The sequence below is a fragment of the Oncorhynchus tshawytscha genome, unplaced genomic scaffold, assembly GCF_018296145.1.
Source record: "Oncorhynchus tshawytscha isolate Ot180627B unplaced genomic scaffold, Otsh_v2.0 Un_contig_121_pilon_pilon, whole genome shotgun sequence".
Classification (NCBI taxonomy): domain Eukaryota; kingdom Metazoa; phylum Chordata; class Actinopteri; order Salmoniformes; family Salmonidae; genus Oncorhynchus; species Oncorhynchus tshawytscha.
This window is the reverse complement of record NW_024609165.1, coordinates 72481-94638: the sequence shown is the minus strand read 5'-3', so window position 1 is coordinate 94638 and position 22158 is coordinate 72481. Positions and strand designations below refer to the sequence as shown.

Sequence of the window (22158 nt, the reverse complement as noted above, 5' to 3'; positions counted from 1 at the left end):
ACCTCCAGAGCCCTCCACCTCTGGGCCCCGTGTTCTGTGGAGCCCTCCACCTCCAGAGCCCTCCACCTCCAGAGCCCTCCACCTCTGGGCCCCCTGTTCTGTGCAGCCCTCCACCTCTGGGCCCCCTGTTCTGTGGAGCCCTCCACCTCTGGGCCCCCTGTTCTGTGGAGCCTTCCTACTCCTCCTCCTCCTCCTCCTCGTCCCCTGTTCTGTGGCCTCTTCCCATATGAAATCTGTAATTACAACTAATGAATTCATGCTCAGGATTCATTGAGGATGTCTATCATATACTGGGTAGATTAATTATGCTTCAAGGTTGGATCTGGATAGGAGAAGGAAAACAGAAAGTATCTGAAAATGATCACTGTGTTGAACTCAATGCACAACGTTGACCTGGGCCCTATGCACTTTATAGGGAACCCTACAGCTACAGCCACACACGTCAGTACAGGCCTGAGTACAGTCTGAACAGCCAGTTGTCATAGCAGCCACACCATCAGTAGGTCAAGAACTCACTGTTAAATCCATTATAAAAACATATTTAAAAAAATGGAAAGAAGCGCTACTTCTGACTAAAGAAGGCCGTCCACCAAAACTCAGTGACCGGGTAAGGAAGGTATTAGACCGAGAAGCAACCAAGAGGACAATGGTAACTGTGAAAGAGCTGGAGAGATCCACAGCTGAGACGGGAGAAACCGGCCATGGGACAACTACCACCTGTACATTGGCATTAATATGGAGTTGGTCCCCACTTTGCTGCTATAAGAGCAGCCACTCTTCTGGGAAGGCTTTCCACTAGATGTTGGGACATTGCTGCTATAAGAGCAGCCACTCTTCTGGGAAGGTTTTCCACTAGATGTTGGGACATTGCTGCTGTAAGAGCAGCCACTCTTCTGGGAAGGCTTTCCACTAGATGTTGGGACATTGCTGCTATAAGAGCAGCCACTCTTCTGGGAAGGCTTTCCACTAGATGTTGGGACATTGCTGCTATAAGAGCAGCCACTCTTCTGGGAAGGCTTTCCACTAGATGTTGGGACATTGCTGCTATAAGAGCAGCCAATCTTCTGGGAAGGCTTTCCACTAGATGTTGGGACATTGCTGCTATAAGAGCAGCCACTCTTCTGGGAAGGCTTTCCACTAGATGTTGGGACATTGCTGCTATAAGAGCAGCCACTCTTCTGGGAAGGCTTTCCACTAGATGTTGGGACATTGCTGCTATAAGAGCAGCCACTCTTCTGGGAAGGCTTTCCACTAGATGTTGGGACATTGCTGTGGAGGCTTGCAAAAAAAGCATTAGCGAGGTCGGGCACTGATGTTGGGCGATTAGGCCTGGCTCGCAGTCTGCGTTCCAATTCATCCCAGAGGTGTTTGATGGGGTTCAGGTCAGAGCTCTGTGCAGGCCAGTCAAGTTCTTCCACACCGATCTTGACAAAAACATTTCAGTATGGACCTCGCTTTGTGCACGGGGGCATCGTCATGCTGAAACAGGAAAGGCCCTTGCCCAAACTGTTGCCACAAAGTTGGAAGCACAGACTTGTCTAGAATGCCATTGTATACTGTAGTGTTAGATTTCCCTTCACGAGAACTGAGGGGTTTTGCCCGAACCATAAAAAACAGCCCCAGACCATTATTCCCCTCCACCAAACTTTACAGTTGGCACTATGCATTCGGGCAGGTAGCGTTCTCCTAGCATCTGCCATAACCCAGATTCGTCCGTCGGACTGCCAGATGGTAAGGCGTGATTCATCACTCCAGAGAATGCGTTTCCACTGCTCCAGAGTCCAACGGCGGCGAGCTTTACATCACTCCAGCCGACGCTTAGCATTGTGCATGGTGATCTTAGGCTTGTGTGTGGCTGTTCGGTCATGGAAACCCATTTCATGAAGCTCCAGGCAAACAGTTCTTGTGCTGACATTGCTTCCAGATGCAGTTTGGAACTCGGTAGTGAGTGTTGCCACCGAGGACAGACGATTTTTATGCACTGCCACTTTGCGGCTGAGACGTTGTTGCTTGTAGACGTTTCCACTTCGCAAGAACAGCACTTACAGTTGACTGGGGCGGCTCTAGCATGGCAGAAACTTGACAAACTGACTTGTTGGAAATGTGGCATCCTATGACGGTGCCACTTTGAAAGTCACTGAGCTCTTCAGTAAGGGCCATTCTACCGCCAATGTTTGTCTATGGAGATTGCATGGCGGTGTGCTCGATTCTATACACCTGTCAACAACGGCTGTGGCTGAAATAGCCAAATCCACTAATTTGAAGGGGTGTCCACATACTTTAGTATATATAGTGCAGTTTGCACCTTCTTAAGTATGTCAGGGCTGGACATGATCTTTTCTTGCCACTTGTCCAAATTATTTTTTACTTGTCCAATAGTTAAAAATACTTCTCTGAAACTGAAAAATTCTGTAGTAGTAAAAAAAAAGAAAGAACTATTGACAGATGCAATTTGATAATTATTGTAATGTTAATAACAGTGTAGCAACACCTGACTATCCAACAACATGGAAACTATGGAAACTAACCATGGAAACTAACTATGGAAACTATGGAAACTAACCATGGAAACTAAAGAAACTGAATCAAACTGAGACCATAAAGTACATCACTGAGTTTATTGACATTTTCCTTTGTGGGGCAGAACTGATGAATTACCGTATAATACGAATAGAATAACAACCTATGACAGACTAATTAAATCTGCTAGACGTGTGTCAACCTCACAATAGCAACATACATAGATAAAGAGATCATCTCTACAACGCAGTGATTAAAATGTCACAGAACACAATGAAGTTTAAGTCCACATGTCAGTGAATAACACATACCAATTTATATTTTATAACCGATAATTTACTTATGAATGATGTATGTGGTGGAAGCTAAATACAAAACAGTACCGGCACCTATTTCAGTCCAAGTCAAGCAATGAGATGAAAATTGAGTGATGGGAGTGATTTTAATCTTAGCTGGTCTGAGAGAACTGATGAGGCTTCTCTCCTTTATGTATACGTTGGTGTGTTTTTAAGTTGCTCTGTTGAGAGAAACTCTTCCCACAGTCAGAGCAGTAGTAAGGCTTCTCTCCTTTATGCATACGTTGGTGTGTTTTTAAGTTGCTCTGTTGAGAGAAACTCTTCCCACAGACAGAGCAGTAGTAAGGCTTCTCTCCTGTGTGTATACGTTGATGTGTTTTTAAATGGTTCTGTTGAGAGAACCTCTTCCCACAGTCAGAGCAGATGTAAGGCTTTTCTCCAGTGTGTGTTCTCAGATGAACTTTTAGATCAAATGATGTTGTGAAGCATTTTCCACAGTCACAGCAGGAGTAAGGCTTCTCTCCTGTGTGTATACATTGGTGTTTTTTAAGCTACCCTGGTGGGAGAAACTCTTCCTACAGTCGGAGCAGTAGTAACGCTTCTTTCCTGTATGTATACGTTCATGTGATTTTAAAGTATCCAATCGAGAGAAACTCTTCCCACAGTCAGAGCAGTAGTAAGGCTTCTCTCCTGTGTGTATACGTTGGTGTGCTTTTAAATGGTTCTGTTGAGAGAAACTCTTCCCACAGTCAGAGCAGGAGAACGGCTTCTCTCCTGCATGTATACGTTGGTGTGCTTTATAGTTACACAGGTGGGAAAACTCTTCCTACAGTCAGAGCAGAAGTAAGGCTTCTCTCCTGTGTGTATACGTTGGTGTGACTTTAAATGGTTCTGTTGAGAGAAACTCTTCCCACAGTCAGAGCAGGAGAACGGCTTCTCTCCTGCATGTATACGTTGGTGTGCTTTAAAGTTACACAGGTGAGAGAAACTCTTCCCACAGTCAGAGCAGATATAAGGCTTTTCTCCAGTGTGTGTTCTCTGATGAACTGTTAACTCAGAGGATGTTGTGAAGCATTTTCCACAGTACGAGCAGGAGTAAGGCTTCTCTCCTGTGTGCACTCTCTGATGAAGTGTCAGAGCCCTTGATGTTGTGAATCTCTTCCTACAGTCAGTACAGGAATACAGATTGTCTCCTGTGTGTATTTTTAAGTGGACTTTTAGCTTTGATAGAATTGGAAAATTCTCCTCACAATGTGGGCAGTGGTGAAACCTCTTAGGTCTGTTATCTTCCTGCTGTGTCTCTCTGGATGTAGAGAATGTCTCAACACGGTCTCCTGTGTGAACAACATCAGAAGAACCAGTCAGTTGGTGTGATATACAGTACCAGTCAAAACTTTGGACACCTACTCCTTCCAGGGTTTTCATTTATTTTTACAATTTTCTACATTGTAAATAATAGTGAAGATATATTTTAGATTTTTCAAAGTAGCCACCCTTTGCCTTGATGAAAGCTTTGCATTCTCTCAACCAGCTTCATGAGGAAGTCACCTGGAATGCATTTCAATTAACAGGTGTGCCTTGTTAAAAGTTACTTTGTGGAATTTATTTCCTTCTTAATGCGTTTGAGTCAATCAGTTGTGTTGTGACAAGGTAAGGGTGGGATACAGAAGAGCCCTATTTGGTCAAAATACCATCCATAGTATGACAAAAACAGCTGAAATAAAGCAAAGAGAAACAACAGTCCATCATTACTTTAACACATGAAAGTCAGTCAATACTCAATCATTTCAAGAACTTTGAAAGTTTCTTAAAGTGTAGTCACATAAACCATCCAGTGCTATGATGAAACTGGCTCTCAGGAGGACCGCCACAGGAAAGGAAGACCCAGAGTTACCTCTGCTGCAGAGGATAAGTTCATTAGACGTAACTGCAGCTCAGATTGCAGGCCAAATAAATGTTTCACAGAGTTCAAGTAACAGACACATCTCCAACATCAACTGTTCAGAGGAGACTGCGTGAATCAGGCCTTCATGGTCAAATTGCCGCAAAGAAACCACTACTAAAGAACACCAATATGAAGAAGAGAATTGCTTGGGCGAAGAAACACAAGCAATGGACATTAGACCGGTGGAAATCTGTCCTTTGGTCTGTCCTTTTGGTTCCAATTGCCGTGTCTTTCTGAGACGTGGTGTGGGTGAACGGATGATCTCTGCTTGTGTGGTTCCCACCGTGAAGCAATGGAGGTGGTGTGGGAGTGCTTTGCTGGTGACACTGTCTGTGATTTATTTCGAATTCAAAGCCACACTTAACCAGCATGGCTACCGGTGTGCCCTAGTAAGAAGACCACTTTGTGCAGCTCACAGCACTATCATCTCCAATGTACATAATATAAGTAATTCTACCTGATAAGCTTCTCAGTAAAGCATTAAAAACAATCAAGCAACCCATAAAAGTGCTAAAAATAGCCCATATTAATATATGTAACCTAAAAACAAGGTTCATGATATCAATAACTTGCTAGTTACAAATGACATTCATATTTAGACTATCTCTGAAACTCTACTTAGATAATACCTTTGATGATACAGTGGTAGCAATACATGGTTATAACATCTACAGAAAAGACAGAAATGCCAATGGGGGAGGTGTTGCTGTTTATATTCAGAACCACATTCCTGTAAAGATTAGAGACAATCTCATGTTAGATACTGTTGAAGTAATACGGCTACAGATTCATCTACCTCACCTAAAGCCCATTCTGGTGGGAAGCTGCTATAGACCACCAAGTGCTAACCGTCATTATCTGGATAACGTGTGAAACATTGACTGTCTCTCATCAACCTGCCCACTCAAAAAAAAAAAAAAAAGCAGCCAACAAGTGCTCATCAAATGTGGGAACTCCTTCAAGACTGCTGGAAAAGCATTCCAGGTGAAGCTGGTTGAGAGAATGCCAAGAGTGTGCAAAGTTGTCATCAGGGCAAAGGGTGGCTACTTTGAATAATATAAAATATTTTTAGATTTGTTTAACTCTATTTTTTGGTTAATACATGATTCCATGTGTTATTTCATAGTTTGTCTTCATTGTTATTCTACAATGTAGAAAGTAGTAAAAAAATAAGAAAAACCCTTGAATGAGTAGGTTTGCTAGAATGCAGGAACAGAGGAACATAGGAAGAAACCTAGAAAGGAACCGAGGGGTGGCCAGTCCTCTTCTGTCTGTACCGGGTGACATATGACTTCATATCAGTAGGTTGTACAACACAGGGGAGTAAAACTATTCTAAAAGTGGGTAACAGTCTGGGTTGGGGTCAATTCCTTTTCAATTCCAATCAATTCAAAAAGTAAACCAAATTCCAAATGCTGCTAATTGAAAAGCATTGAAGAGAATTGGAATTTCAGTGTATTTCCTGAATGATATGGAATTGACCAGAACCATGGCAACAGTCTAAGGCTAAAGGGGTGAAAATAATTACCCAGAATCCTCCTCCTCTCACTATCACAAGGGTTAGTAACTACAGACTCATTTCATAGAACTTTAAAACACTGGCAGTTTGTCTACTTCACTTCTTTAGTCTCCTCTCTCCTAGCGTTAGACCCAGTCTAACTTATGACCCAGTCTAACTTATGACCCAGTCTAACTTATGAGGAACCTGCTGTTACCATGACTAACAGATTTCCCAATCTTCTCCTCCTCTTCTTCATCTTTAATGTTGACATTCAGCTCCAGTGTTTGACTGCAGTCTTCCAGCTTCACTGATGCCATCTCTGGATCCTGCAGAGCAAACTGGGCTCCACTGTCACAATCAGGACCCAGTGACTGTAGGTTTGGACTCAGTGTGGAAGGGAGAGAGGCAGGCTGCGTTTGTCCTCACTGTTGATGTTACCGGCCTCAGACTTAATTCAAGTCGTCCTGTAGATATGAGAAGCAGAAAACAACCTTGACAGTTCTGGTGCTTTACTTCTCAAAAGATATTAGATTTTTTGTTGTTCAATTCTCTCATTTCAACAGATCAGGTAGCTAAGCATTGCCAACAAAACCTTCATTCAAAACATTAGACAAAATTCACCCTTTAAATAACACAAATAAGAGATGGATCTAAATGTACAGAATGGTTACCTGGAGGAAAATGAGGGAGGGTTATGCTGTTTCAATTTCAGTCAAGGGGAGGGTTGAGTATTGTTTTAATCTAGTCCATAAGAGGGTCATGTCATTTGTAATTGATGACATGTCAATATTTCTCAGTGTTTGACAATTACTTGCTTATTAGGCTCTATAAACTGGGTGGTTTGAGCCCTGAACGCTGATTGGCTATATATCAATGTGTGCCTGATGCCGCCCCTCATCTCTGATTCTCTGCTGGGCCACAATATCAAGTGTGACTATAGGCCATTTAGTGTGATGTCAATCAAATGATCCATAGTCTATAGGCTAAAGCAGGGCTGTCCAGCCATGTTCCTAGAGAGCTTCCCTCCTGTAGGTTTTCACTCCAACCCTGTTCCTGGAGAGCTACCCTCCTGTAGGTTTTAACTCCAACCCTGTTCCTGGAGAGCTATCCTCCTGTAGGTTTTCACTCCAACCCTGTTCCTGGAGAGCTACCCTCCTGTAGGTTTTAACTCCAACCCTGTTCCTGGAGAGCTACCCTCCTGTAGGTTTTAACTCCAACCCCATTGGTTCAGTTTATAGAATTAGGTGTGCTAGATTAGGGTTAGAGCGAAAGCCTACAGGGCTGTAGCTCTCCAGGAACAGGGTTGGAGAGTCCTGGGCTATAGGATACGAAGTGCATGCTGGGAGAAGCACAGAGCAAAGTTATAATATGGTTCTAGGATAGTTGCTGGGATGGTGTAAATATACTAGGCTGCATTACACACTGCAAAGGCTATTCCAACCCTGAGAAACGGCCTGCTCTATGCTTGTTGAGCCAAAACGTTTTTTTTTTGTGCTGTGTTGGCCTATACTATGCTGCCTAACCAATGGCTGGCTGTGCTGTGTAGGCCTATACTAACCAATGGCTGTGCTGTGTCATCCTAAACAATGGCTGTGCTGTGTTGGCCTATACTAACCAATGGCTGTGCTGTGTCATCCTAACCAATGGCTGTGCTGTGTCGGCCTATCCTAACCAATGGCTGTGCTGTGTCGGCCTATCCTAACCAATGGCTGTGCTGTGTCGGCCTATCCTAACCAATGGCTGTGCTGTGTCGGCCTATCCTAACCAATGGCTGTGCTGGCTGTGCGGCCTATCCTAACCAATGGCTGTGCTGTGTCGGCCTATCCTAACCAATGGCTGTGCTGTGTCGGCCTATCCTAACCAATGGCTGTGCTGTGAGGAAGAGAGCGAAAGGTTTCTTCAGATTTTTTTTTTGTTGATTAGGCCAAGTCCCAAAAATACACACAATCTTGCGCATGGACTACCGCACACTCACCATACACTCTTTAAATAGCCTACCTCCATGTCAGTGAATGTCAGTGAAGGGCTGTTGAGTTAAAACCCAGACTCCACTTGAGGGGTTATGCCATAGGCCTCTTTTAGTGAAGATGCTGTCAAAAAGCACAGGCCCCCCACTTGTTAGATAACATGAAGAAAATCAAACTGATCTGATGATATAAAGAGATCTGTAACAGTGTTTTGGTCAGCGCTGCTTTACGCCAGAAACAGGCTGTAAAATAACCAGGAAAGAAGTTACGTTGTTTCTTTGACATTCTGAGGCTGAGCTACAACCTTCTATAGCCCAGGAGACAAACAAAAAAGACTTTCTAATCTAATTATGTCGCTACCAATTTATTAAGCTATTTACTTTCTGTACAATAGAAGATGTTTAAACTAGAGGTCGACCGATTCATCGGAATGGCCGATTAATTAGGGCCGATTTCAAGTTTTCATAACAATCGGAAATCCGTATTTTGGTTTGGCCTACTTTTTTTTTTTTACAACTTTATTTAACTAGGCAAGTCAGTTAAGAACACATTCTTATTTTCAATGACGGCATACCAGGGAATGGTGGGTTAACTGCCTCGTTCCCTGAACGACAGATTTTCACCTTGTCAGCTCGGGGGATTCAATCTTGCAACCTTACAGTTAACTAGTCCAATGCTCTAACCACCTGCCTCTCATTGCACTCCACGAGGAGACTGCCTGTTATGCGAATGCAGTAAGCCAAGGTAAGTTGCTAGCTAGCATTAAACTTATCTTATAAAAAACAATCAATCATAATCACTAGTTAACTACACATGGTTGATAATATTACTAGTTTATCTAGCGTGTCCTGCGTTGCATATAATCGATGTGGTGCGTATCGTTGCTCCAATGTGTACCTAACCATGAACATCAATGCCTTTCTTAAAATCAATACACAGAAGTATATATTTTTAAATCTGCATATTTAGCTAAAAGAAATCCAGGTTAGCAGGGAATATTAACCAGGAGAAATTGTGTCACTTCTCTTGCGTTCATTGCATGCAGAGTCAGTGTATATGCAACAGTTTGGGCCGCCTAATTTGCCAGAATTTTACGTAATTATGACATAACATTGAAGGTTGTGCAATGTAACAGGAATATTTAGACTTATGGATGCCACCCGTTAGATGAAATACGGAACGGTTCCGTATTTCACTGAAAGAATAAACATCTTGTTTTCGAGATGATAGTTTCCGGATTCGACCATATTAATGACCTAAGGCTCGTATTTCTGTGTGTTATTATGTTATAACTAAGTCTATGATTTGATAGAGCAGTCTGACTGAGCGGTGGTAGGCAGCAGCAGGCTCGTAAGCATTCATTCAAATAGCACTTTCGTGCGTTTTGCCAGCAGCTCTTCGTTGTGCGTCAAGTATTGCGCTGTTTATGACTTCAAGCCTATCAACTCCCGAGATTAGGCTGGTGTAACCGATGTGAAATGGCTAGCTAGTTAGCGGGGTGCGCGCTAATAGCGTTTCAAATGTCACTCGCTCTGAGACTTGGAGTGGTTGTTCCCCTTGCTCTGCATGGGTAACGCTGCTTCGAGGGTGGCTGTTGTCATTGTGTTCCTGGATCGAGCCCAGGGAGGAGCGAGGAGAGGGACGGAAGCTATACTGTTACACTGGCAATACTAAAGTGCCTATAAGAACATCCAATAGTCAAAGGTTAATGAAATACAAATGGTATAGAGAGAAATAGTCCTATAATTCCTATAATAACTACAACCTAAAACATCTTAACTGGGAATATTGAAGACTCATGTTAAAAGGAGCCACCAGCTTTCATATGTTCTCATGTTTTGAGCAAGGAACTTAAACGTTAGCTTTCTTACATGGCACATATTGCACTTTTACTTTCTTCTCCAACACTTTGTTTATATATTATTTAAACCAAATTGAACATGTTTCATTATTTATTTGATGCTAAATTGATTTTATTGATGTATTGTATTAAGTTAAAATAAGTGTTCATTCAGTATTGTTGTAATTGTCATTTTTTCAAATAATATATATTTTTAAATAAAAAATAAAAAATGGCTGATTAATCGGTATTGGCTTTTTTTGGTCCTCCAATAATCAGTATCAGACAGCTTTTATGGAAATGCTTGTTGGGTTAAAGACAAAGAATGAGAGTAGCCAGCAGTTAGAGCTTTACATTTCTCTGCTAAAAGACTGGATGGTCAATCCGATATCTGACTGCAGATGCATCCTCTGCAGACATCTGGGCTTTTATACTTCTAGCGCTTAACGGAGCAGAGCTGTTGTCAAGGAAGCAAGTTTGTGTTTATACTGGACCTCCCGCCCACCAATCATGTCAGATGGTCTCTGATTTAGTTATTTGCAAACCGGGACAATTTCTTTGCAAACAAGAAACACTGATTTGGCATTGGAGAAATATGGAGATGAACACGTAGGCCTTTCTCCATTCTTAGCCTGTGTGGTATTAAAAACATTTGGCTAATACGTAAAATGACAGAGACTTGTATGAAATGTTTATAAAAAGGCTTTTTCTTCCCCCTCAGACCTGCAAATACGATGATAGATATATTTTATGATGAAATCATTCCATGAATCTATCCACCCTTACTCTTGTTCACGGTGGTCTGCGAACCCACGACCTTCTGGCCCGCAGCCCCGTTCATGGAGGGTTTATGTCTAATATATGTTGCTGACAGGACGGCCTCCATTTTCCTTTCAGATATTTTCTCCATGTAACCCTTATTAAACATGTTCCCTCTACGTGCAGATAAGCTATAGCAGACTTCCTCAAATGCATAAATGACTAAATAAACAATTAATACAAGGTTGCAGTTTGAGACATAACTATGTACTATTTTCCACTATTTCACTCACAACATATTGTATTTTCCATTCACACCAAAGTAACTACTATCGATTAATATAGAAACAACTGAATGTGTGTGAATATTGTTTCGGTGACATGTAGAAATCAGATGAACATGACATTCTGCTTGTAAACAGTAAAACAACCCTGAAACTGTCTCTCTGGTGCAGCCGCACAGCCTGCAAGTCTATTGACTCAGACCGAGAGGCGCCGCCATTTTACCAGCTCATTAACATATGGAAATAATCAGAATAATAAACATGTCAAACGAACTCAGAAATCTCAAATCAATTGATTCTTTATGAAATTACATTGACGAAATAATGTACATCCATTCACTCTGACAAACCCAAAGTCTAACCTTAGCTAGCTAAATGTGACTTCTAAAATTATATTTAATCACGTTCTTCACTCACTCGGTTCAGCACAAAACTAAAACGTCATAACACCTTTAACAAACGCGATAATACATTGACGGATTTGTTACCTAACATATGATGACATGTTCTTTCGATATTAGACAGTTTAAACGTGCTATTGCATACCTTTAGTAATACTTCTGAAACGGACACACACGCTACTGTCTTCAGAGAACAGTTCCGCAGACTTCATTGTGTCTGGAGCCCGGAACTTCCTGTTTCCCGACTATTAATATATATATATATATATATATATATATATATATATATATATATATACAGTTGAAGTCGGAAGTTTACATACAGCTTAGCCAAATACATTTGAACTCAGTTTTTCACAATTCCTGACATTTAATCCTGGTAAAAATTTCCTGTCTTAGGTCAGTTAGGATCACCACTTTATTTTTAAGAATGTGAAATGTCATAATAATAGTAGAGAATTATTTATTTCAGCTTTTATTTCTTTCATCACATTCCCAGTGGGTCAGTTTACATACACTCAATTAGTATTTGGTAGCATTGCCTTAAAACTGTTTAACTTGGGTCAGACGTTTTGGGTAGCCTTCCACAAGCTTCCCACAATAAGTTGGGTGAATTTTGGCCCATTCCTCCTGACTGAGCTGGTGTAACTGAGTCAGGTTTGTAGGCCTCCTTGCTCGCACACACTTTTTCAGTTCTGCCCACAAATGTTCTAAAGGATTGAGGTGAGGGCTTTGTGATGGCCACTCCAAAACCTTGACTTTGTTGTCCTTAAAGCCATTTTGCCACAACTTTGGGAGTATGCTTGGGGTCATTGTCCATTTGGAAGACCCTTTTGCGACCAAGCTTTAACTTTAACTGATGTCTTGAGATGTTGCTTCAATATATCCACATAATTTTCCATCCTCATGATTCCATCTATTTTGTGAAGTGCACCAGTCCCTCCTGCAGCAAAGCAACCACACAACATGATGCTGCCACCCCTGTGCTTTACGGTTGGGATGGTATTCTTCCCTGTTTCCTCCAAACGTAATGATTGTCATTATGGCCAAACAGTTCTATTTTTGTTTCATCAGACCAGAGGACATTTCTCCAAAAATTACAATCTTTGTCCCCATTTGCAGTTGCAAACCGTAGTCTGGCTTTTTTTATGGCAGTTTTGGAGCAGTGGCTTCTTCCTTGCTGAGCTGCCTTTCAGTTTATGTTGATATAGGACTCGTTTTACTGTGGATATAGATACTTTTGTACCTGTTTCCTCCAGCATCTTCACAAGGTCCTTTGCTGATGTTCTGTGATTGATTTGCAGTTTTCGCACAAAAGTACGTTCATCTCTAGAGACAGAACGCTTCTCCTTCCTGAGTGGTATGACGGCTGCGTTGTCCCATGGTGTTTATACTTGAGTACTATTGTTTGTACAGATGAACGTGGTACCTTCAGGCGTTTGGATTTTGCTCCTAAGGATGAACCAGACTTGTGGAGGTCTACAATGTTTTTTATGAAGTCCTGGCTGATCAAGCAAAGAGGCACTGAGTTTGAAGGTAGGCCTTGAAATACATCCAATGGTACACCTCCAATTGACTCAAATGGTGTCAATTAGCCTACCAGATGCTTCTGAAGCCATGACATCATTTTCTGGAATTTTCCAAACTGTTTAGAGGCGCAGTCAACTTAATATATGTAAACTTCTGACCCACTGGAATTGTGATACAGTGAATTATAAGTGAAATAATATGTCTGTAAACAATTGTTGGAAAAATGACTTGTGTCGTGCACAAAGTAGATGCCCTAACCGACTTGCCAAAACTATAGTTTGTTTAACAAGACATTTGTGGAGTGGTTGAAAAATGAGTTTTAATGACTCCAACCTAAGTGTATGTAAACTTCTGACTTCAACTGTATATATAAGATACACACATATATATATATATACACACAAACTCTGCAAAAAAATAAACATCCTCTCACTGTCAACTTGCTCACTGACATGCTCAATGGGATTGAGATCCGGGCTCTTCCCTGGCCATGCAAGAACACTGACATTCCTCTACTTGCAAGAAATCATGCACAGAACGAGCAGTATGGCTGGTGGCATTGTCATGCTGGATGGTCATGCCAGGATGAGCCTGCAGGAAGGGTACCACATGAGGGAGGAGGATGTCTTCCCTGTAACGCACAGCGTTGAGATTGCCTGCAATGACAACAAGATCCGTCCGATGATGCTGTGACACACCACCCCAGACCATGATGGACCCACCACCTCCAAATCGATCCCACTCCAGAGTACAGGCCTCGGTGTAACGCCCATTCCTTCGACGATAAACGCAAATCTGTGGTGAGACAAACCCGCGACTCGTCAGTGAAGAGCACTTTTTGCCAGTCCTGTCTGGTCCAGCAACGGTGAGTATGTGCCCATAGGCGACGTTGTTGCCGGTGATGTCTGGTGAGGACCTGCCTTACAACAGGCCTATAAGCCCTCAGTCCAGCTTCTCTCAGGTTATTGTGGACAGTCTGAGCACTGATGGAGGGATTGTGCCTTCCTGGTGTAACTTGGACAGTTGTTGTTGCCATCCTGTACCTGTCCCGCAGGTGTGATGTTTGGATGTACTGATCCTGTGCAGGTGTTGTTACATGTGGTCTGCCACTGCGAGGACGATCCGTTGCCTGTCTTGTCTCCCTGTAGCGCTGTCTTAGGCATCTCACAGTACGGACATTGCAATTTATTGCCCTGGTCACATCTGCAGTCCTCATGCCTCCTTGCAGCATGCCTAAGGCACATTCACGCAGATGAGCAGGGACCCTGGGCATCTTTCTTTTGGTGTTTTTCAGAGTCAGTTGAAAGGCCTCTTTAGTGTCCTAAGCTTTCATAACTGTGACCTTAATTGCTTGTAAGCTGTTAGTGTCTTAACAACCATTCCACAGGTGCATGTTCATGAATTGTTCATGGTTCATTGACCAATCATGGGAAACAGTGTTTAAACCCTTTACAATGAAGATCTGTGAAGTTATTTGGAATTTTACCAATTATATTTGAAAGACAGGGTCCTGAAAAAGGGGCGTTTATTTTTTGCTGGGTTAATATATATGGAAATCAGTCTATTTCAATGTAATTAATTAGGCCCTAATCTATGAATTGCACATGATTGGGCAGGGATGCAGCCTTGGAGGGCAAAGGCCCACCCACTTGGGAGCCAGGCGCAGTCAATCAGAATACGTTTTTCCCCACAAAATTGCTTTATTACAGACAGAAATACTCCTCAGCAACCCCCTCAGCCAATCCCGTAGGTGAAGAAGCCGGATGTGGAGGTCGTGGGCTGGCGTGGTTACATGTGGTCTGCGGTTGTGAGGCCGGTTGGACAAACTGCCAAATTCTCTGAAAATGAGGCTGGAGGCGGCTTATGGTAGAGAAATTAACATTAAATTATCTGGAAACAGCTCTGGTGGACATTCTTGCAGTCAGCAAGCCAACCACAAACCTTGAGGGACATCTGTGGCATTGTGTTGTGACAAAACTGCACATTTTAATAAAGTAGTGTTTTATTGTCCAAAGCACAAGGTGCACCTGTGTAATGATCATGCTGTTTAATCAGCTTCTTGATATGCCACACCTGTGGATGGATTATCATGGCAAAGGAGAAATGCTCATTAACAAGGACGTAAACACATTTGTTCACAACATTTGAGAGAAATAAGCTTTTTGTGTGTTTGGAACATTTCTGGGATTTTTTATTTCAGCTCATGAAACATGGGACCAACACTTTACATGTACATTTTATATTTTTGTTCAGTGTAGTGAGACAACCTGAACCTGTCAGTCGATAATGGGTTGCTAAAAAAAATCAACATTCACTACAACAGTTTAAACTATTCAACAACTTACGTGCAAATGGGAAATCCTGTACATCAGTTCTCCCTCTGTATCATGTGAAAGGAAACTCCTATTTCCAGGTCTGAATACATTTTATTATCCTTTTCTCCTGATTCGCTACCTTGTTTAGCAGTTGGTTCAAGGTTTGTTAGTGGTGGTGGATGAGGCGCTTTACTGACTGGCCAGTCTCTCCCCTCATCAATCGACACACAATGCCCCATAATGACAAAGCAAAAACAGGTTTTTAGATTTATCTTTGTTTAAATACTCAAATATTACATTTTAAATAAGTATTCAGACCCTTTACTTAGTACTTTGTTGAAGCACGTTTGGCTGTGATTAAAGACTCGAGTCTTCTTGGGTATAATGCTACAAGCTTGGCAAACCTGTGTTTGAGGAGTTTCTCCCATTCTTCTCTGCAGATTCTCACAAACTCTGTCAGGTTGGATGGGGAGCGTCGCTGCACATCTATTTTCAGGTCTTTCCAGAGATGTTCAATCGGGTTCAAGTCTGGGCTCTGGCTGGGCCACTCAAGGACATTCAGAGACTTGTCCCGAAGTCACTCCTGCGTTGTCTTGGCTGTGTGCTTAGGGTCATTGTGGTACTGAGTGCTCTGGAGCAGGTTTTCATCAAGGATCTCTCTGCAATTTGCTCCGTTCACCTTTCCCTAAATCCTGACTTGTCTCAATCCCTGCTGCTGAAAAACATCCCCACAGCATGATGCTGCCACCACCATGCTTCACCGTAGGGATGGTGACAGGTTTGCTCCAGACGTGACGCTTGACATTCAGGCCAAAGAGTTCAATCTTGGTTTCATCAGACCAGAGAATATTGTTTCTCATGGTCTGAGAGTCCTTTAGGTGCCTTTTGGCAAACTCCAAGCAGGCTGTCATGTGCCTTTTACTGAAGGGTGGCTTCCGTCTGGCCACTCTACCATAAAGGCCTGAATGGTGGAGTGCTGCAGAGATGGTTGTCCTTCTGGAAGATTCTCCCATCTCCACAGAAGAACTCTGGAGCTCTGTCAGAGTGACCATCGATTGCTCAATTTGGACGGGCGGCCAACTCTAGGAAGAGTCTTGGTGGTTCCAAACTTCTTCCATTGAAGAATGATGGAGGCCACTGTGTTCTTGGTTACCTTCTATTCTGCAGAAAGGTTTTGGTACCCTTCCCCAGATCTGTGCCTCAACGTAATCCTGTTTCAGGATCTACTGACAATTCCTTTGACCTCATGGCTTGGTTTTTGCTCTGACATGCACTGTCAACTGTGGGACCTTATATGGACAGGTGTGTGCTTGATTTCCAAATCATGTCCAATCAATTGATTTTACCACAGGTGGCCTCCAATCAAGTTGTAGAAACATTTCAATGATGATCAACGGAAAAGGGATGCGCCTGAGCTCAAGTTCAAGTCTCATAGAAAAGGGTCTGAATATCGAAAGGTTTCTGTTTTTTTATTTTTAATACATTTGCACGAAATTTCACTATCAAACTTTAGAATAAGGATGTAAAAAAAAAATTGAAAAAGGGAAGGGGTCTGAATACTTTACGGATACACAGTATATATTTTTTTACCATCCAAAGTGTGGGGCCTAAAACATCCGGGGCTGAAGCCCCGAAACACAGGACTAGTAATGCCACTGAATGCAATTATCCAAACCCATTGATGATGAATAACTATAATAACTAACCTAGTTTTAAAAGACAATTTAATAAACACATATTGTCGTTTCAGAGACTGTGTATCATTAAACAAGTAACTATGTAATAAAAACCAACCCCCCAAACTAATGGTGACTGATCATCACACCATCTCTATCTGATACATGTTGTGAGTTCCGGCGCTTGACTTGGGCAGGAACTTAACAGAGCGGAGTACCAGGCCCTCAAATGTTCTACTGCTTGAGCTCCTGTTCCTGTTATAGATGAGCTCAAAAGTATTGTGGAGGTCCTGAAGCTAAATATAAAGTGCCGGCACCTATTTCAGTCCAAGTCAAGCAATCAGATAAAAATCACTCCATCACTAAATTTTAATCTCAGCTGGTCTGAGAGAACTGATGAGGCTTCTCTCCTTTATGTATACGTTGGTGTGTTTTTAATTGGTTCTGTAGAGAGAAACTCTTCCCACAGACAGAGCAGATGTAAGGCTTCTCTCCTTTGTGTTTACGTTGGTGAGTTTTTAAGTTGCTCTCTTGAGAGAAACTCTTCCCACAGTCAGAGCAGTAGTAAGGCTTCTCTCCTGTGTGTATACGTCTGTGTGTTTTTAAGTTGCTCTGTTGAGAGAAACTCTTCCCACAGTCAGAGCAGTAGTAAGGCTTCTCTCCTGTATGTATACGTTGGTGTGCTTTAAAGCTACCCTGGTGAGAAAAACTCTTCATACAGTCAGAACAGGAGTAAGGCTTCTTTCCTGTATGGGTACGTCCATGTGATTTTAAGGTATACAATCGGGAGAAACTCTTCCCACAGTCAGAGCAGGAGTACGGCTTCTCTCCTGAATGTATACGTTGGTGTGCTTTAAAGTTACACAGGTGGGAGAAACTCTTCCCACAGTCAGAGCAGATGTAAGGCTTTTCTCCCGTGTGTGTTCTCTGATGAACTGTTAGCTCAGATGATGTTGTAAAGCATTTTCCACAGTCACAGCAGGAGTAAGGCTTCTCTCCTGTGTGTAGACGTTGGTGTTTTTTGAAGTTGCTCTGTTGAGAGTAACTCTCCCCACAGTACGAGCAGTAGTAAGGCTTCTCTCCAGTGTGCACTCTCTGATGAAGTGTCAGAGCCCTTGATGTTGTGAATCTCTTTCCACAGTCAGTACAGGAATACAGATTCTCTCCTGTGTGTATTTTTAGGTGTAATTTTAGTTTTGTAATAATTGGGAAATTCTCCTCACAATGTGGGCAGTGATGAGAAATCTTGGCTCTGTGATCTTCCTGCTGTGTCTCTCTGGATGTAGAGAATGTCTCAACATGTTCTCCTGTGTGAACAACATCAGAAGAACCAGTCAATTGGTGTGATTATTCATGTCAAATGTATTTTATGAAGCTACATCTGCATTGCTTTGCTCTTTGGGGTTTTTAGGCTGGGTTTATGTGAAGCACTTTGTGGTCAACTGCTGATGTAAAAAGATATATATATATATAATAAAATACATTTGACATGTATAAATGCTTAACAGAAACCCAGCCTAAAACCCCAAAGAGAAAAGCAATGCAGATGTAGAAGCACAGTGGCTAGGAAAATAACTCCCTAGAGGGCAGAAACCTAGAAAGGAACCAGACTCTGAGGGGTGGCCAGTCCTCTTCTGTCTGTACCGGGTGACATATGTATTCATATCAGTAGGCTGTACAATACAGGGGAGTAAAACTATTCTAAAAGTGGGTAACAGTCTGGGTTGGGGGCAATTCCATTTAAATAACAGTCCATTCAGAAAGTAAACCAAATTCCAATTCCACATTTTCCTAAATGAAAAGGTTTGAAGAGAATTGTAATTTCAGTCTATTTCCCAAAATATCTAGAATTGACCAGAACCCTGGTAACAGTCGAAGGCAAAAGGAGTGAAAATAATTATCCATAATCATCCTCCACTCACTATCACAAGGGTTAGTAACTACAGACTCATTTCATATCATCCTCCACTCACTATCACAAGGGTAAACTACAGACTCATTTCATATCATCCTCCACTCACTATCACAAGGGTTAGTAACTACACAGACTCATTTCATATCATCCTCCACTCACTATCACAAGGGTTAGTAACTACAGACTCATTTCATATCATCCTCCACTCACTATCACAAGGGTTAGTAACTACAGACTCATTTCATATCATCCTCCACTCACTATCACAAGGGTGTAACTACAGACTCAGACTCATTTCATATCATCCTCCACTCACTATCACAAGGGTTAGTAACTACACAGACTCATTTCATATCATCCTCCACTCACTATCACAAGGGTTAGAAACTACACAGACTCATTTCATATCATCCTCCACTCACTATCACAAGGATTAGTAACTACACAGACTCATTTCATAGAACTTCAAAACACTGGCAGTTTGTCTACTCCACTTCTTTAGTCTACACTCAGATCACTCCAGATAACCCAGTTGTTCAGGGATGTGTTGTCAGAATTACAGAAGTCAACCTATCAATAGACTGGTCATAACTTAAGGAGGTCTAATTTATGAAGATAATTTATAGATAGATAGAACCTGCTGTTACCATGACTAACAGATGTCCTAATCTTCTCCTCCTCTTCTTCATCTTTAATGTTGACATTCAGCTCCAGTGTTTGACTGCAGTCTTCCAGCTTCACTGATGCCATCTCTGGATCCTGCAGTGCAAACTGGGCTCCACTGTCACAATCAGGACCCAGTGACTGTAGGTTTGGACTCAGTGTGGAAGGAGAGTGACAGGATTGGTTTGTCTTCACTGTTGATGTTACCGGCCTCAGACTTAATCTGAGTCGGTCTGTAGTAATAAAGAGATACGGACACAAAGTTATTGTCTTAACAGTTCTGGTTCTATATTCTCTAAAAATGTATTTTTTCTTGATCAATCATCTCATTTCAACAGATCAGGTAGTTAAACATTGAGAGCAAAACATTAATTCTTATTAGACAGAAAGTTCACACTTTAAATGACCCAACATAAGAGATATAAATGTACAGAATCTAAATGTACAGAATGGTTACCTGGAGGAAAATGAGGGTTATGCTTTTTCAATGTCAGTCAAGGGGAGGGTTGAGTATTGTTTTAATCTAGTCCAGAAAGAGGGTCCTGTCATTTGTAATTGGTGGATGGTTTGTGCCCTTAACACTGATTGGCTGACAGCCATGGCATATTAGAACATATACCACGGGTATGACAAAACATTCCTTTTTACTGTTCTAATTACATTGGTAACCAGTTTATAATAGCAATAATTCTGTATCCAGGCCCTCCACAACAGCCCTTATCCATGGTATATTGGACATATAACAAACCCCCTCTGACCTTATCACTTAAATATATCAATGTGTGGCTGATGCCTCCCCTCATCTCTGATTCTCTGCTGGACAATATCAAGTGGGACTATAGGCTATTTAGTGTGATGTCAATCAAATGATCCATAGCCTATAGAATACCAAGTGCATGCTGGGAGGAAGCACAGAGCAAAGTTATACTGTATTTCTATGATAGTTGCTGGGAGGGTGTAAATACTGCAAAAGGTTATTCCAACCCACACGTGTTAATCCCAAACGCGTTTAATGCTGTATAACCAATGGCTGTGCTGTGATTTTATTGTTGATTAGGCCTAGTCCCCCAAAAATATACTGTTCCTCCACACACCGGGCCTCTTTTATTGAAAAAAAAGCAAGCATTCAGGGGGGGGGGGGTTAAGTTCAATGTATATTTTGTTGACAGGCATCCATTTTCCTTTCAGAGGTCCTTATCGTAAATAATGTTCACTCCTTAAGTGCAGTTAAAATAAAGTAGACTACCTACATTTACTTAAATAAACGTTTAATACAAGGTTGCAGTTTGTTTGATGGACTATTTTCTACTTATTTCACCCACAAAAAAAACGATTGTATTTCCCATTCACACCATAGTAACAACTATAGATAAATATAGAAACAACTGAATGTGTGTGAATATTGTTACAGTGACATGTAGAAATCAGATGAACATGACATTCTGCTTGTAAACAGTAAAACAACCCTGAAACTGTCTCTCTGGTGCAGCCGCACAGCCTGCAAGTCTATTGACTCAGACCGAGAGGCGCCGCCATTTTACCAGCTCATTAACATATGGTAATAATCAGAATAATAAACATGTCAAACGAACTCAGAAATCTCAAATCAATTGATTCTTTATTAAATTACATTGACGAAATAATGTAAATTAACCCCAAAGTCTAACGTTATATGACTAACAATATATGTTTTAGCACGTTCTTCATTCGGTTTAGCACAACAATAACACGTCATAAAACCTTTATTAACAAACGCGATAATAACTTGACGGATTTATGACCTGACACGTTCTTTCGATATTATAAAGTTTAAACGTGCAATGACATACCTTTTAGTAATACATTTGAAACGGACATAAAAGCTATCGTCTTCAGAGAACAGTTCTGGCGCTTTCATTATGGCTGACGCCTGCCCGGAACTTCCTGTTCGCCGACTCCCGCAGCGCAACAGGACTTGTCCTTGTTTGGTCGGGTTTAATGGCTGTTGGTCAATATGTTGCAGTACCACCCCAACTGGACTTTAAGTATAAACCACGTTTCCCCAACTGGCGGCCCACGGGTGGTTTTATTTGGCCCCCCAAGTTTTAATGAGCAAAACAAATAAACATAATAGACTGTAAAAACACCAGGAAATCAGCTCCAAGTGATTTTAAATACAAATATAATAATTTCAATGTATTTATTTTTATTTAATCTTTATTTAACTAGACAAGTCAGTTAAGAACGAATTATTATTTACAATGACGGCCTACGGGGGAACAGTGGGTTAACTGCCTTGTTCAGGGGCAGAGAGAGAGATTTTTACCTTGTCAGCTCGGGATTTGATCCAGCAACCTTTCGGTTACTGGCCCAAGTGGTGGAAAAAGTACCCAATTGTGAATCTTGAGTAAAAGTAAAGATACCTTGATAGAACATTTCTCAAGGGGAAGTCACCCAGTAAAATACTACTTGAGTTCAAGTCTAAAAGTGTTTGATTTTAAATATACTTAAGTATCAAAAGTAAATGTATTTGATAAAATATACTTAAGTATGGAAAGTAAAAGTAT

The 22158-nt window shown here is 41.6% G+C and overlaps 1 protein-coding gene across 1 annotated transcript; it reads right to left on the bottom strand.

Annotated features, from left to right (window-relative positions):
* Nucleotides 1-310: 310 nt before the first annotated feature.
* Nucleotides 311-21554, bottom strand: LOC121844364 (zinc finger protein 239-like). The gene is made up of 5 exons (XM_042314387.1): nt 21442-21554; nt 19597-19845; nt 17871-18341; nt 3603-3763; nt 311-322 (listed from the first exon to the last, which is right to left on the bottom strand). The coding sequence occupies exons 1-5, from the start codon at nt 21467-21469 to the stop codon at nt 311-313; spliced, it is 921 nt and encodes a 306-aa protein (XP_042170321.1). The 5' UTR covers nt 21470-21554.
* Nucleotides 21555-22158: the final 604 nt, after the last annotated feature.

Excerpts from the sequence above, each read along its gene's own strand:
- LOC121844364 (XM_042314387.1), bottom strand. The coding sequence starts at position 21,469 with ATGTCCGTTTCAAATGTATTACTAAAAG. Across the intron at positions 19,846-21,441 it reads TTCAAATGTATTACTAAAAG|ACCGACTCAGATTAAGTCTG; the intron begins GTATGTCATTGC and ends TTATTACTACAG. Across the intron at positions 18,342-19,596 it reads TAGGACATCTGTTAGTCATG|GAGAACATGTTGAGACATTC; the intron begins GTAACAGCAGGT and ends TTGTTCACACAG.